We start from the raw sequence: 14,222 nt of genomic DNA, 5'->3' as shown, positions 1-14,222 counted from the left end.
AGGTGTCATTAAGTGACACGACACGTGGAACTGCCAGGCACAGAGCCACCACAAGATGGTATCTGGCTGGATTGTGACAGTCATCGGAAATGCCGCTCCTAAGCATTGAACCCACACGTCCACTGAACACGCACTGAAATAATGAGATGAGAGGTCTGCGCGTGTCCAGCTCACTCTCCTTCCCACCTGCCGTGTCCCTGCTGGGCCCCCAGCATGAGGCCTTGAACGGCTGGTCCAGCCTTCATCTTCCGCTGGACCTCGACCACCGTGCAGGCCTCGGGGCAGCCCCAGCCGGCGGGTGGCGCGGTGGTGCCGTCTCTCACCTGCAAGACCTTCTCAAATGTTCTCCTGATGTGACACCTTCCTGTCACCACGAGGAACACTGTCTGTACACATTACCAGACCCCACTGTGTGCACGCACATCACTGCCTTCATGGTGATTATAATGGGATTGCGTGCCCGCTAGGCAATAAGCGTGGAGAATGGGGTGCGCTTTTCTCCAGGGAGGCGACCCCGGGCTTGTCTCCCCCTTTGAAACTTGGGGGGTGAGGGAAGGCAGCATGTCACTAGGGAGCTCTGGTTATTGTAAGCATGACTGCCTGTCGGGGACGGTCAGAGAGTCCCAGATAGTCATGGACTGGACAAGACCTCTATGGCCCCAATGCCATGACCCCTGTGGCCAAGCAGGGCCCCAGGGTCCAAGCTCATGAAGTGCTACAAATGGTTCCTCTCACCTTCTTATGAGACTTCCTGATGCTGGGGTCCAGTCCTCATGCAGGTGGCCTGGACTCCACCAGCAGATAACCCCGGAGGATGGGAATCTGCCTCTGTGTGGCAGTGGGGACCCTGTCACAGGACAATGCAGCATGCACACACCCTTGCTCCCGGCCCATGTCCTGTAACAACGTTAGTGGGCCGGGGGCCAGGCTGTGGCCTCCTGTGTCTCTTAAGTGTGGACTTTAATCTAGACCCAAGATCACTGCTGGCCTCACAGAGTGGAATTACAGAAGCAGTGAGGGAGGGGAAGATGTCTTGTGTCTCTCTGCATCTTAGGTTTGCTGGTTGAGTAAAGAGGTCAAGTGCATGTAAGGCACTAAGCGCAGAGATAATCCTCAGCCATAGGCTTGGAGCCTGGGGCCTGGGAGAGCGTGCACTTGGAGGGGGTGGTGCACACCGCAGGCTTTAGGTCCAAACCTTTCCTCTGCGGACTGTTAGCAGTGACCGCAAAATGAAGTGGGACGTTTCTGAGCTAGGAGATCAAACCTCTTCTAGCTTGATAATGAAATAGAAGAATCTTGGATCTAATACATCTCCTCTGAGCCTGAGAATGCATGCATCTAGAGCAGGGGCCACCGAAAGAGAGTCGGAGACAGAATCAGAGCAAGGCAGAGAAAACATATCTAACAGAACAATAGCCGCTTACTGGAGCCTACTCAAACTCAGTCTCTCCAACTGGAAGAGATATGTGAATGACGGAGTCACATCGATAATCACGTAACATCCTGGTTGGAAACTTCATAAATCATTTTTATCCAGAGACTTCTAAAGTGCTTGCAAAGGAATAATCACTTACCCAAACCAGGAGTGTCTTAGATAAGCCAGAACTTACCGACTTGTGACTCTTGGCTGTTATGGTCTTCACCTTGTCGGGGTCCCAGATGACCACATCGGCATCCGAGCCCACGGCAATCCGCCCTTTTCTGGGGTACAGGTTAAAGATCTTGGCTGCGTTGGTGCTGGTGATTGCAACAAACTGGTTCTCATCCATTTTGCCAGTAGCCTAAAGGCAAGATCCATTAATGAGAAGAACGCCCCGTAACAGCTGCGGGGGAAGGGCAGACGGGCAAAAATATGGACCCACCGATAGGAGTCCACAACAGAAGTCTGGAATTTACTCCTCCCCTGCTGAAAATAGGCCATCCTGAAAGAGCACAAGGGCGTGGCCCAATTGGAGCGGAAATGTAACTGACCGCCCAGGGGTACGTTGGCATTTGCTCAACAGCCACTGTGCCATCCTGTCGGTCTCGTTGGGTCCAAGTTTAATAGAAATTAAAATGTTCGGTTTCAAGTCAGGGAACAGGGGCTGACTTGTGCAACAAGCATCTGTCAACCCCAGACACACACACATGCTTTACAGGAACTGAGATGTGGTCAAAACAAAACTAAAGAAAACATTTTGCGTCCTTGTCCCGAAGCAAGGAAGGGAGCTTTAAGGGCCAACAGTGCACAATGCCCCAGCTTTTGATGGACCAGATAGGGTACTTCTAGAATGTTCCTGGGGAGAGGAGCCTCCCCGGGTGGTTCCTTACCACTGCCTTGTCCCAGACGACGGTCATCCGCTCCTCTATCCCATTGACACCCTCAGGGATCAGAGTGAAGTTATCCTTGCCCACCGCCTTCTGCGGAGTGCTGTAGGGACAGTGGCCACTGCCTGTGACCTGCAGGTCTCCACTGCAAGGACAAAAACAAGGTGGGGTCACACTTGAGTTCAGGTTGAACTTCAGGCACCCAATGCAGTCTGTGAAACAAAAACCCCCAGAGTTTCTAGGGAGAGGGTTTGGGGCACATCACGGGCATTAGTGGGTGACCCTGGGAGGTCCTTTGGGGGCCTTGTGTCTTGTTGGGAGAAGGTTCGGTCAGTGCGGGCTCCAGGCTCTGTGCGTAGGGCTCCCCAGGCGGGCTTCCCCTCCTCACCTGGAAGAGTGGGCATCCGCCCAAAAGACGTGCCAGGTGAGGTTCAGCAGGGAGTGAGGCCACACCAGGCTCAGCTGGGGGGACAGTGTGGGACTTGGTGTATTTCACGCTGAGAGAAGAGGACCCTGGGGGTCTCCGGGTAGAGGAGTGGTTTGGTCTGGTCTGGGTTTTAAACTCAGGGTGCTGGTTGGAAACAGACTGTGATGTGTTGGGGGCGTGGAAGGGGGCAGCATGGAAACAGGGGCCTGTTGGAGGTGAACCAGGATGGCCACAGCCATGGGGTGAGAAGCGGGCAGATCCCGGGGCCTCTGGCCTGGGCCCTGCCACCTTCAGAGATGGGCAAGGCTGTGGGAGCGTTAGCTGTGTGGGGGAAGATGGGGAGTCCGTTTGGACTTGGAGCTGCCCGCCAGACCTCAGGCTGCAGATGATGAGCAAGCCCGTGGATATGCAAGTCAAGGGTTTCTGCATCATTTGGGAGAAAGGGACTTCCATGAATGGCACATACCCTCACCGCCTTGGGGCTCCTCCTGACCACAAGCCCTGACTTATCCCCTATCCAGCAAACTCCTACTCCCCCTCTAGCTCCAGGCCCGACGTGGCCTTGCCCATGAAGCCTTCTGTGAGTCTCCTGGTTCTGAGCGTGCATCTCTGCTCCCTGAGCTGCCTGCACCCCTCACCACTTAGCCTTCCCTATGGCCTCAGTGTTCTTCCCTCATGCTGGCCAATAGCAGGGAAGAAACCAAAGTGGCTGTGCTCCTGTGTGCACGTGGCCAGGAGGTGCTTTGCAAGTAACAGGAGCCACCTAGTGAACCCTAAATCCCAGGCCAATTTCCTGCACCATCGCATACCCAGCTCTGCAGTAGGTTCTATGTGCTCCCCCACGTTGCTGATGAGAAAACCAAGGCAGAAAGCCGTTCCAGGGCATGCAAGTGACAAGCCCAAGGTGAATCCTGGACTCTCATTCCTAATCCTGGGTGCTTCCTGATAGACCTCAGTATACCCAAAATACCCCCAGCCCACCTCCCCCCAGCGTCTCACCAGGCCAGCAGGGAGGTCAAGTAGTCAGGTGTGGTGGGGTCCGGGCTCAGGGGAGGGGAGGTCACGAATGCCGCTGCCTTGGCCCAGTTCTTGCTCCAGTAATGGGTGCCATCAGTCCCCAGGCTGGCAGCGATGGGCTCGCCAAACACGAGGGGGCCTTCAGGGACAAACACGAACACACGTGGTTAAGGACGGATGGTCTTGTGCGGGGTGCTGGGTAACAGAAGTGGAGGGTCTCAGAGACCGGAAAACAAGGCTCCGAGGGGCAATGCGTTGTCTGTCCTTCTTCCTGGCTTCACCATCCAGCCCAGTGACGCCCGGCCGCCCAGGCACTCACTCAAGCACCAGCTTCACCACCCAGCAACCTCCTGGACTGGTCGTGCTTTTAGGATTTGGATATGACCATTATCCCCTTTGACAGATTTGTCACTCGAAGCACAGGGATGGGATTTGCTGTCCCAGTGTGGATGCTGCCAGCATCAGATTTTCAAGTGGAGTCAAGTTCAAGTATTTTATATGGGAGGTGATTCCAGGCAGCACTGGCTAGGGATTGAGGAGGTGACATAAGGCAAAGAAAGACACCAGGAACAGGTAAGCTGTCACTGAGTCACGGCCTTGAGCACCTGCAGCTCAGTGCCACCAGGGCCTCTGGGAACCCCAATTAAAATTGTATTTAGGGGCACCTGGGTGGCTCAGTCGGTTAAGCAACCAACTTCGGCTCAGGTCATGATCTCACGGGTTCGAGCCCCGCATCGGGCCCTGTGCTGACAGTTCAGAGCCTGGAGCCTGTTTCGGATTCTGGGTCTCCCTCTCTCTCTGACCCTTCTCTGCTCATGCTGTCTCTCTTTCTCTCAGAAATAAATAAAACATTTAAAAAAATTTTTTTTAATTCTTTGTAAAAAATTAAAAACATAAAATTGTATTTAATTTTTTAATTTAAATTGCCACAGCCACGCATGACTGGTGGTCACCGTATCTCTCCATGTAAGCTCCTGCAGGCTTACCTCACGGAGTCTCAGTTTCCTTATCCTTAAAATGGGGCCAGTCCTAAGCAAGTTGTGTTATACTAGAGCACTCTCTTTTAATGCCTCTGTCAATTTTCCCTTAAAAATACTAAAACAAGGTATTATGCGTTCATAGCTGCTCTGTCCAATATGGTAACCACCAGCCACACGTGGCTGTCAAGCACCTGACACTGAGGTTGGTCTGAACTGAGATGTGCTGTAACAAGTGACAGCCACACTGGATTTTAAAGACAGCACAGAAAAAATAACAGAGAACGTATCATTAATATTTTTATAGAATTACATGTTGAAATACTATGCTGGTTATATCAGGTTAAAATACAGCATTGAAGATCTTTCTTAAATACAGGTAGGAGTACTTCCCACGTAGGGCTCCTATGAGAAGTAAGGTATATAACGTATAGAGCAGATGTTCCATTATGGTTGTCGTGTTGTTGATTTCTGCCTGGCCTTCCCCACTGACCCACAACTCCCCAGCTGGCCTCACACGAGGCAGTGGGAACGGGTGGACCCTGTCCAGGTGGCGAATGTCCTTGGCGAATGTCCACCAGGACTAAAGGGTCCCAGCTACTGTCTCGGTGTAACAGGCACTCGCCCTCCTCTGTCCATCTGTCCGTCATACTCTCCCTGAGTTTGGGAAGGAAAATTCTCTGGGCATCCCTCTTCCTTCTTGGTCTGGTGACTGCTGGACACTATGGACCTCACTCTCAGGAAGGCCTGGGGACTGTACTGGGGCCCTTGCTCTGAGTCTCCTGTGGTTAGAACACACCCACTGCGGCCTTCACCCAATGGTCCTCAGTGAGGCAGACAGCCTGGTTCTGGGGCCCCACTTGGGAGGTGAAGACACCAAAGCAGGAAGTGAATGGCCAACATGAAGCTGAGAACAGCATCGACCAACACCTACGGAGCCCTGGGGACCCACCAAGGGCTTCACATCTATGAGCCCCCGGGGCCCATTGAGAGACAAGGCAGCAAACATTCAGAGCAGTTATGGTACACGTCCGTCCGTCTTTGAGCTGGGTGGCTGGCTTCCTGGACCACACTCCCCTGATGTCCGGCACGGACCCCTGGCTCTGGAAAACCATCTTCTTCCTTCCCAACCCACAGCCAAGACTCTGTGGGCCCCACGATGGACCCTGGATGGAGACACTGATCATGGGGCCCTAGACAGCGGACTCATGATAAAGGGCCCAGAGGGGACCAGAAAGCGGGCGGGCAGGATCCCAGAGTGGACACAGCCCGACCCCATCACGACTTGATGTGACACCCAGGACATAGCTGGAACAGTGCAGAGCTGATTATCTGATCCCACAAGGTGGGATAATTACCTCCATGAGGCTTAGACTGCTGGCAGGGTGTCTCTGAGCAGTGGCCCCATCAGTGAACTTGACCCCACCGGACAACCCCCTTCCTTATGGCCTAGCTGCCCTGCAGGTGGCCCAGGCGGTGGGCTGAGTACCTTTCTTCCTGGCCAGAGTGATGATATCCGCCGCACTCTTGCTCATCACCTTCGTGATGTACACCGGGCAATTGATCCGGCCAGCGATGGTGATGGCCCGAAACACAGCCTCAGCCTCTAGCTGGGGACACGGCAATACACGGGTCACAAGAGGGAGGAACAGAGGCAGTTACGACCCTCCCTCCAAGTCCCCAGGGCTCTCCCCAAATCAGAGCCCTTCGGCTTTCCTCAATTAAGTGCAGCCAGAGGCAAATCTACCGCATCAAAGGAGAAAAATACTAGATTTCTAAAAAGAAAGGAAAAAAAACAAGTCAAAATGTATTTGGTTAGAGGGCTGGAAGACAGGATTATGCCATGATGCTTGCTTGGAAGTACGCTGCATGTTTTGTTAGAAGGGAACAAACCAGGCAGAATAAAGCATCAAAAGGCCCACAAAATGATCCATTACTTATAAAACATCTGACATAAGTGAATGTATGTGTCAGACATGCATTCTCCATGCATTCAGCAACCACGTGAAAGTGCCTGCTCTTTGAGTTGATCTCTGCCCCCTCTAGACCAGTGTTTCTTGAATGAAAGGACCAGATATGTTTTGCTTCTAATTCGCAGTCTGCTGATGCCCCAAATGTGGTCCCACTGTTTGTGATTGGCACTGAGTCTACGCGTACCCAAGAGGGTCTCCACCCTGCTTTCCTGGATGGACCCACTGGTCACATGCCTGGATGTGGGGCAAAGTCCACGTGCTATAAATGTTTATAAACACGGTCTCCCTGACCTCATGAGGGACCAGGAACACAGCTCGTGGGCCATGGAGCTCAGGTGCAGAGCACTGAGCTAGATCAAGAGCCCCTCGGGGTAAAAGTCTGTCTACTCTTGTATTGTGTCCCCAGTATTCAGCACAAGGCCAGGCCCACAGCGCAGGCACGCATACATACACACACACACTGCCTGCCATGGAAATTCATCCATGCTTGAGTCTTAGAACACAGTGGGCAATGTCCAGTGGCTCGATTTTCTATCACCAAACACACAAATTCCTCGGTGAGGATAACCTGGACACAGTTAGGACACTGAAGTGTTCATGGGGACTTGGTGTGATGCCCGTGGGCCCAGGGACAAGCAGAGCCTTTCGCTGGCTCCTATGATTGATTCCCAGTTGGCTCTGGCTGGGCTCTTCCAGTTGGAACAGCATCTGGGGGAGCCCTCAGCAATGTCAGAGTCACACCCAAGGGGAAGCCCCATTACCTCTTCGGGTCTGCTCAGAGCGTGGCCCTCAGGACCTGTGATGCCCATCTCCAAGATCCGCTTTTGTTCCTGCAAGAGAAGAGCAAGGAGTCAGAGGTTTTAGAAGGTCAGTGGGGAGAGGCCGGTTCTCCAGCCCCCAGTCAGGCAGATGGGCGGCGGAGGCCCGGGAGGGTGAGTGGTTTGCAGGGGTCAAACTTGGCCTGCGGGGTGACCCAGCTTCTCTGCTCCCTCCGCTACGCCTGCCTCCTTCTGCCTTTGCAACCCAGGACATCTACATCCGCACCTGCTCTCTATTTGGTGCCCCAACACCAGTGAGGGGCAGATAAGAAATGAGCCCTGAAGACCACCCACCACCTTTCCAATCCCGAGTCTCTGCTGCAGGTCTCTCCTTGGGGAAGAAAGGTGGTTGGGTATTCGTGAACTTGGAAGCCAAAAAGCCCTAAACTGTGAGTCCAGCCACAGAATTGGGCATCTCTGTGACTTGGGGCAAGTTGATCAGACTCCCTGGCCTCAATCTTCTCTTCTTTACGCTGGGAACAGCAGTGCTTACATCTTACAGTTCCCACAATGAGTCAGCGAGGGAGCATCTGTAAGATGCCTGCACGGAACCTGGCGTGTGGCGGAACTCGGTAATTGGCAGCGGGTTCTCATTACCGGCTTCCTCTTCCTGGTGCCTGTCATTCTAGCAAAAAACCTCTACCTCAAGCTTGTCATATAGCCCTGAAATGGTTCCCTGAGCTAATGCCCTAGATCCAAACCCATTTGCTTCAAGGTTTCCTTGTTGCAGGAATACTATAATTTCAAAAAAATATTTTTTTTTATGTTGCCCAGATGTCAGCTGTGTTGCTGTTAATTTTCACTTCTGCGTTTCTATATCATTCCCGGGCACATTCCTACCATGAACCCCCGAGCCCTATCAGCCATGAAAAAAACCATAATTCAACTGCGTCTCTGGTTAGGAAGGCTGAGCTTACTATAGGATTGTAAGCAGGAAACAAGGTCAAGGTCTAAGAGTTAGGGTGGATTTGAGTAGACCGTGGAATAATTTCAACTCTTAAAGATGGTTTTTAGAAAGCATTTCTGTGCATAGTCTACAAAATGATTTTATGATATGGAGAGATCCCCGTGCAAGATTGTTTAATCGTCCATTACTATTTCTGTTGGAAAGAAGGCAGGAAGGGAAGAGGGGAAGAGGGAGGAAGAACACAAGACACTATGATGGAAGAAAGCATGGATCACAGAAAACTGGAACAAGGTTTCGAGGTAGAGATCGTGGGCAGAGTGCAGGAGGTATTTCTGCTCCCCTCTGAAGCCCCATCAAAGTGACAGAAAAGGTACATAAAAGCCACGAGAATGCAGAGAACACAACAAAAACAAAATTGTGGAAGCTGGAAAGCAGACAAGAAAAGATAACAGATTAGAGCTGAGAAAGCTAAATCTTACGGGGGCAGTGAGGAAAGCCAAGCTGGGGGCCCCAGCTGGACATCTCACACCCTGCTGGTGGGCATGTGGGTTTGTTCATTCTGGAAAACGGTTTAGCAGCAACAACCAGAGCTGTATATACATGTACCCACCAGCCAGCAATTTCACTCCTGGGTATAGACTAACAAATGCAAACAAAGGTGTTTTTTTTGTTTTTGTTTTTTTTAATTTTTTTTTTTAAATTTATTTCTAGGGGAGAGAGAGAGAGACAGCGTGAGCAGGGGAGGGTCAGAGAGAGAGGGAGTCACAGACTCCAAAACAGGCTCCAGGCTCTGAGCTGGCAGTCAGCACAGAGCCCGACGCGGGGCTCGAACCCACGAACCGCGAGATCATGACCTAAGCGAAAGTCGGACGCTTAACCGACTGAGCCACCCAGGTGCCCCAACAAAGGTTTTTTTAAAAAGTTTTTCTAATGCTTTTATTTCTTTTTGAGAGAGAGAGAGAGAGAGAGAGCAAACACAAGCAGGGCAGGAGGAGAAAGACAGGGAGAGAGGGAGAGAATCCCAAGCAGGCTCCACGCCATCAACGCAGAGCCCCACGCAGGGCTTGAACCCACAGACTGTGAGATCATGACCTGAGCTGAAATCAAAAGTCAGACGCTCAACTGACTGAGCCACCCAGGCGCCCCTGAAATGCAAACACAGTCTTAACAAAAGACTGAACAAGAATATTACAGAAGCTTTCTACACAACAATCCTAAATTTGAAACTATCCAAACATCCATCAATTAGAGAATGATTTACGACATATTCCTGGATTGGAAGTCCACAAGGTCCATCTTTCTGAGAGCCAGCAAAGAACGGAATCCTGAAAACCACCACCTGAGTGAGGTTGGAAGTCCTGGCTTATTCCAGACTTAGGACTGACACCTTCACCGTAGCCCGTGACAGCCCCGACTAAGCCACACCTGGACTCCTGACCCAATGGGCCATAAGATAAGAAATGCTTATTGCTTTAAGATGCTAAGTTCTGGGGTACTTTGTTATGCAGCCACAGAGAACTAACATAGGTGTTGGTGACCAGAGATAGGGTGTTACCATAACAACCACCTGAAGCTGTGGGACCAGGCAGTTCACTGAGGCTGCAAGAATTTCAACGCGCGTGTTGAAGAGAGCCCAGAGTAGCCTGGAATGGACTGTCAGTGGAAAAGACGGAGCTTGGGGACCTTGGCGGTAAGACCTCAAAAGGAAATGAGGACATTTTTTGGAAGCTGGAGCTTGCTGTGTCTCAGCAGAAGGCTTAGCAGCACTGCCCTCCGTGGTGACATGGAGGCAGAAATGGGCCTAAGGAGCCAGGGACCCACTTAGGAGACTGCCCAGCGAGCTGCTGGAGGGTCTGGTTTCTTCCTGATGCTTGGAGTAAAAATGTGAGAGGAACCAGGTCCTCCATTAAGTTCCTCCTAATCCTCCTATACGTGCAAACATATGGTAGCTGTCCTTCTCTGCCTGACTTACTTCACTCAGCATAACACCCTCAAGGTCCATCCACGTTGCTACACGTGGCCAGATTTCATTTTTTCTCATTGCCATGTAGTATTCCATTGTATAGATAAACCACATCTTCTTGATCCATTCGTCTGTTGATGGACACTTAGGCTCTTTCCATGTTTTAGCTATTGTGGAGAGTGCTGCTATGAACATTGGGGTACATGTGCTCCTATGCCTCAGCATTTCTGTATCCCTTGGGTAAATTCCTAGCAGTGCTATTGCTGGGTCATATGGGAGTTCTATTGTTATTTTTTTGAGGAATCTCCACACTGTTTTCCAGAGGGACTCTTGAATGCCAAGAACAAACTAAGGGCTGATGGGGGTGGGGGAAAGGAGAAGGGGGTGAGGAGCACAGAGGGGGGCACTTGTGGGGATGAGCACTGGGTGTTATACAGAAACCAACTTGACAATAAACTATTTAAAAAAAATAAAAATAAAAGGAACCAGGACATAATCGTTCTGAAAAGTCTCCACTTTTCCAAAGAGCAAAAAATAGGGCAGTGAAGAAAAGACCCTTAAACGAGATTGAGGGTAGGTCCCCAGAGCCTCTCCAATAAGAGGGCCTCTAGGAAGCTCAGGGTGTGGCCAGGGTAGGGGTAGACTTATCTGGAAGAAATCTGTGGGTGTCTTTTGTCTCACAGAGCAAACCACAGAGGGACTCACGAGAGGCCAACAAAGGTTTGGGGAGAATCACTTTAGCAAACCCCTGCCATCCTGGGCTGAATGGAATGAAAACACCTCAAAATTAAAGGAGGCACTTGGACCTCCAAACTCTACTGGGCAGGAAGCAGCTGCAGGCAACGTGCTGCCTTCCATGGAATGGATGGATGACCGGAAGTGGGGGAGAATGGGGAGGGGGGGCTGGAGCCAAGAGCCCAGAAAGTGGAGCCAAGAGCCATGCAGAACTATTCTCAGGCTCCAAGACCCAATCAAGGAACTGCCAACATGTGTCCGACTGGATTTCAGAACGGCTATGGACCAACCTTGAAGCTTCCCATTTTCCCTCTTGAAAAGGAACGTCTACCCACCGTTGATGCCAGATGTTGAGTGTGTGCTGGGGGGAGGCAGCCACGCCTCTGTGGCTCCAGAGACCTGCAGATTATAGAAACTATCCCCAAGGAGCCTCATCTACACCAAGATATGACCTAGGCACTTCCAGACTTTGGTGCCGTGATGGGATTCTGGAGGACCCTGGAAGGGGATGGATGTGTTCTGCATGTGAGAGGGATATCAGTCACTGGGGGGTGGGGGGTCACAGGACAGAGTCGCCCCCAGAGATCCTCACTTCCTGGCATTCACACCCTTGTAGAATCCCAACTTTCTGGCTGTGGGGTAGCCTTAGAATTCTGCGGCGTGATAGAACTTGTTTGTGTTTTACTCTGAATCTGAAAGAATTTTGATTTTACAGAAAAACTGCAAGGACACAAATAATAAATAAAGCCAGTAGGTAACACTCATAGCGAACCTTCAGATCTCATGCACTTGGCCATCATGGCAGAGTCCCACTGCACGATGGAACTGCCTTATCATCCTGGCTCTGTGCCCCGTGTAACAGCGAGCAAGATGTTCATACCAGAACCTCTGTTTCTGTCTCTATAAAGTGGGGATATCTATGTTATATCTACATCACAGATATACACAGCATCTATGTCATATCTACGTCACCATATACACAGCATCGTGCCTGGTATTAACTGTCTTTACTGGGTGCATCCAAGTCTCCTGTATGCCTAACCATGCTTGGTGACGTCAGGACCAACCCACGCTCCCACACCAAGGCCAACTGCCCATCCCTGACTTCCTCCCCTTCTCTCCATCTGGTCACTCGATGAAATCTGCAGAGGGTGCTCCCTCCTTCACATACTTTGCTTCTTCTACTCCCTCTCTCTACCTCCCATCTTCATTTCTTCTAAGAATTGTTGGAGTAGAACATAGCTGGTCACCCCGAGTCCATCCTTTTCCCGTCAAATTCTCCATTCTACAGCCAGAACGATCAAACTGGGTTAACGTCTCTCCCTGCCCACAACTTCTGCATGGCTGCAGCCTATTATATGTCAGATGCTGACCTTTGCATCCGTGATATAATTTAATCCTCACAAGGCAGGAGCTTCTGGGTGAAGGACAAGACCCTTCATGGGGTAGAGTTCCCTACCAGAGGTCAGAGGGCTGGGAGGTAGAGGGAGATGGGCGCCTGCCATCCCCCCCCCACCCAAGACCCATAACACGATGTTCAACACTGGCTTCCACGTGGCCCACCTCTGGTATCCCCCTCTTTTGCAAAGCATTTCCATTCAATCCTTATTTGTCTCCCATACAAACCCTTGAGGTTCACGGGGCAGACACGCCTTCCCCACCGTGTAGGTGAGGAAGGTGAGCGGAGAGGCAACGTGGCCTGCCGAGAGCCCCTTGCAGACCGTGCACGCGTGACAGCCATCTGGAGTGCCTGCTGCGTCACCCAGTCATCCAGCTCCTGGCCTGCCCCTTCACTGCCTGGCCACCTCACTAACCAGCGCCTTCTCCCCTTTGATCATACTTTACCGCACACAGACGTGGACTGGAGCGTGGACATCCACGCCACTCACCTGAGCTATCAAATCTCCATTTTCCGCGTGCACCAAGATCACAGCTCCCAGCCCCTTAAGGAAGGTGAAGGCTTCATAGAGCTGGGGAAGAATAAACACGGGTCGGGGGGAGATAAAATAAATATCACAGCCTGAGCAGCTGCAAAGACCGTTGTGCTCACACGTAGTCACCCACCCGCCGGCCGATGCGGCACGGCTGCTCTGTTCACACCGATGGAGAGTTAAGCCTGGGGAAGGATCTCCCTTTGACCCTGACATCCTCTGGATGCAAAAGCGAGAGGCTGTGGGTACGGCAGAACCGATCAAGCCGCACCGGGGCACGATACGCCCTTGGTGCCCATCCGTGCCTTTGGCCTTCGGCTCTGCTCCGCTGGAGTGCCTTCAGCTGCTGCTGAGGACAGCCAGGCGGAGTCACTGGTGTTAGTTTTACAGAGACTGTAACCGAATGGGCTCAGCCTGTCCTGCGGCACCCACGTGCCTCGGGAGGTCCGTACATCTTTACAAGAACTTTGACGCGTGTCATTTTACAGACCACGGTGGGGCAGGGGCGCAAAGTCTATAGTAACTCTAATGCTCAGATAATATATACCCTGCCGGGCACCCCCTCATTTAGCCAGTACAGTTCCTGTCTTCTTCCCACCCGCAAAGGATCAGCACCCAGACATTCATGCGCGGCGGGGCCCAAAGCCACCATGTTCCTTCTCCGGGGCCTCTCGAATTTTGCCTTTGTTCCCCAAGGGTGTAAGACAGCACCCCACCTCGGGACGTGTGCTTTTAGATGGAGACGGCAGGTGGGAGGACACTGAGGGACACCTTCCGGGACTCCATGTGCTCAACTCCATCGGCCCTGAGGTTTTGGCGGTTAGAACAGAACAGGCGAAAAGTTCACTTACGCTAGACAGACTCACGCTACTTTGTCATGAAATGGAACCAATTTTAGCCTTCGGTGACACATCAGAGGCCTCCAGGGCACCTCAGGGTATGCGAGTCCCTATAACTGCACGTGTTTATTTTGAAAGGCAAGGCACAAATGCACCGCCCATTGCACACCAAACCATATGGTAATAAGGAAGAACAGCTTATTGGCATCTGTATGTGCCCGGCACTGCCCTGGAGCCTTGTATGAACTCATTCGATCCTCTGACAACCTTTACGAGGCAGGTGCTCTTCCGAATCTAAAGCACAGAGAGGTTGGGAAAGCTGCCTTGG

General features: G+C 51.8%; 1 protein-coding gene across 2 annotated transcripts in view; it reads right to left on the bottom strand.

The window, feature by feature from the left end:
- Positions 1 to 14,222, bottom strand: part of CRMP1 (collapsin response mediator protein 1) — a 76,198-nt gene that overhangs the window by 10,277 nt on the left and 51,699 nt on the right. For both annotated transcript variants that reach the window (XM_039232030.1, XM_039232031.1), the window contains exons 6-11: positions 13,014 to 13,094; positions 7,463 to 7,531; positions 6,218 to 6,338; positions 3,734 to 3,890; positions 2,311 to 2,452; positions 1,611 to 1,781 (exon numbers count right to left, since the gene is read on the bottom strand). In XM_039232030.1, coding sequence (XP_039087961.1) covers positions 1,611 to 1,781; positions 2,311 to 2,452; positions 3,734 to 3,890; positions 6,218 to 6,338; positions 7,463 to 7,531; positions 13,014 to 13,094 — 741 coding nt within the window. The remainder of the gene's footprint in view (positions 1 to 1,610; positions 1,782 to 2,310; positions 2,453 to 3,733; positions 3,891 to 6,217; positions 6,339 to 7,462; positions 7,532 to 13,013; positions 13,095 to 14,222) is intronic.

The sequence above is a fragment of the Hyaena hyaena genome, unplaced genomic scaffold (genome assembly GCF_003009895.1).
Source record: "Hyaena hyaena isolate Hyena2069 unplaced genomic scaffold, ASM300989v1 scaffold_63, whole genome shotgun sequence".
NCBI lineage: Eukaryota > Metazoa > Chordata > Mammalia > Carnivora > Hyaenidae > Hyaena > Hyaena hyaena.
Note: the sequence above shows the minus strand (reverse complement) of the source record. Positions and strands in the feature narration are given on the sequence as shown.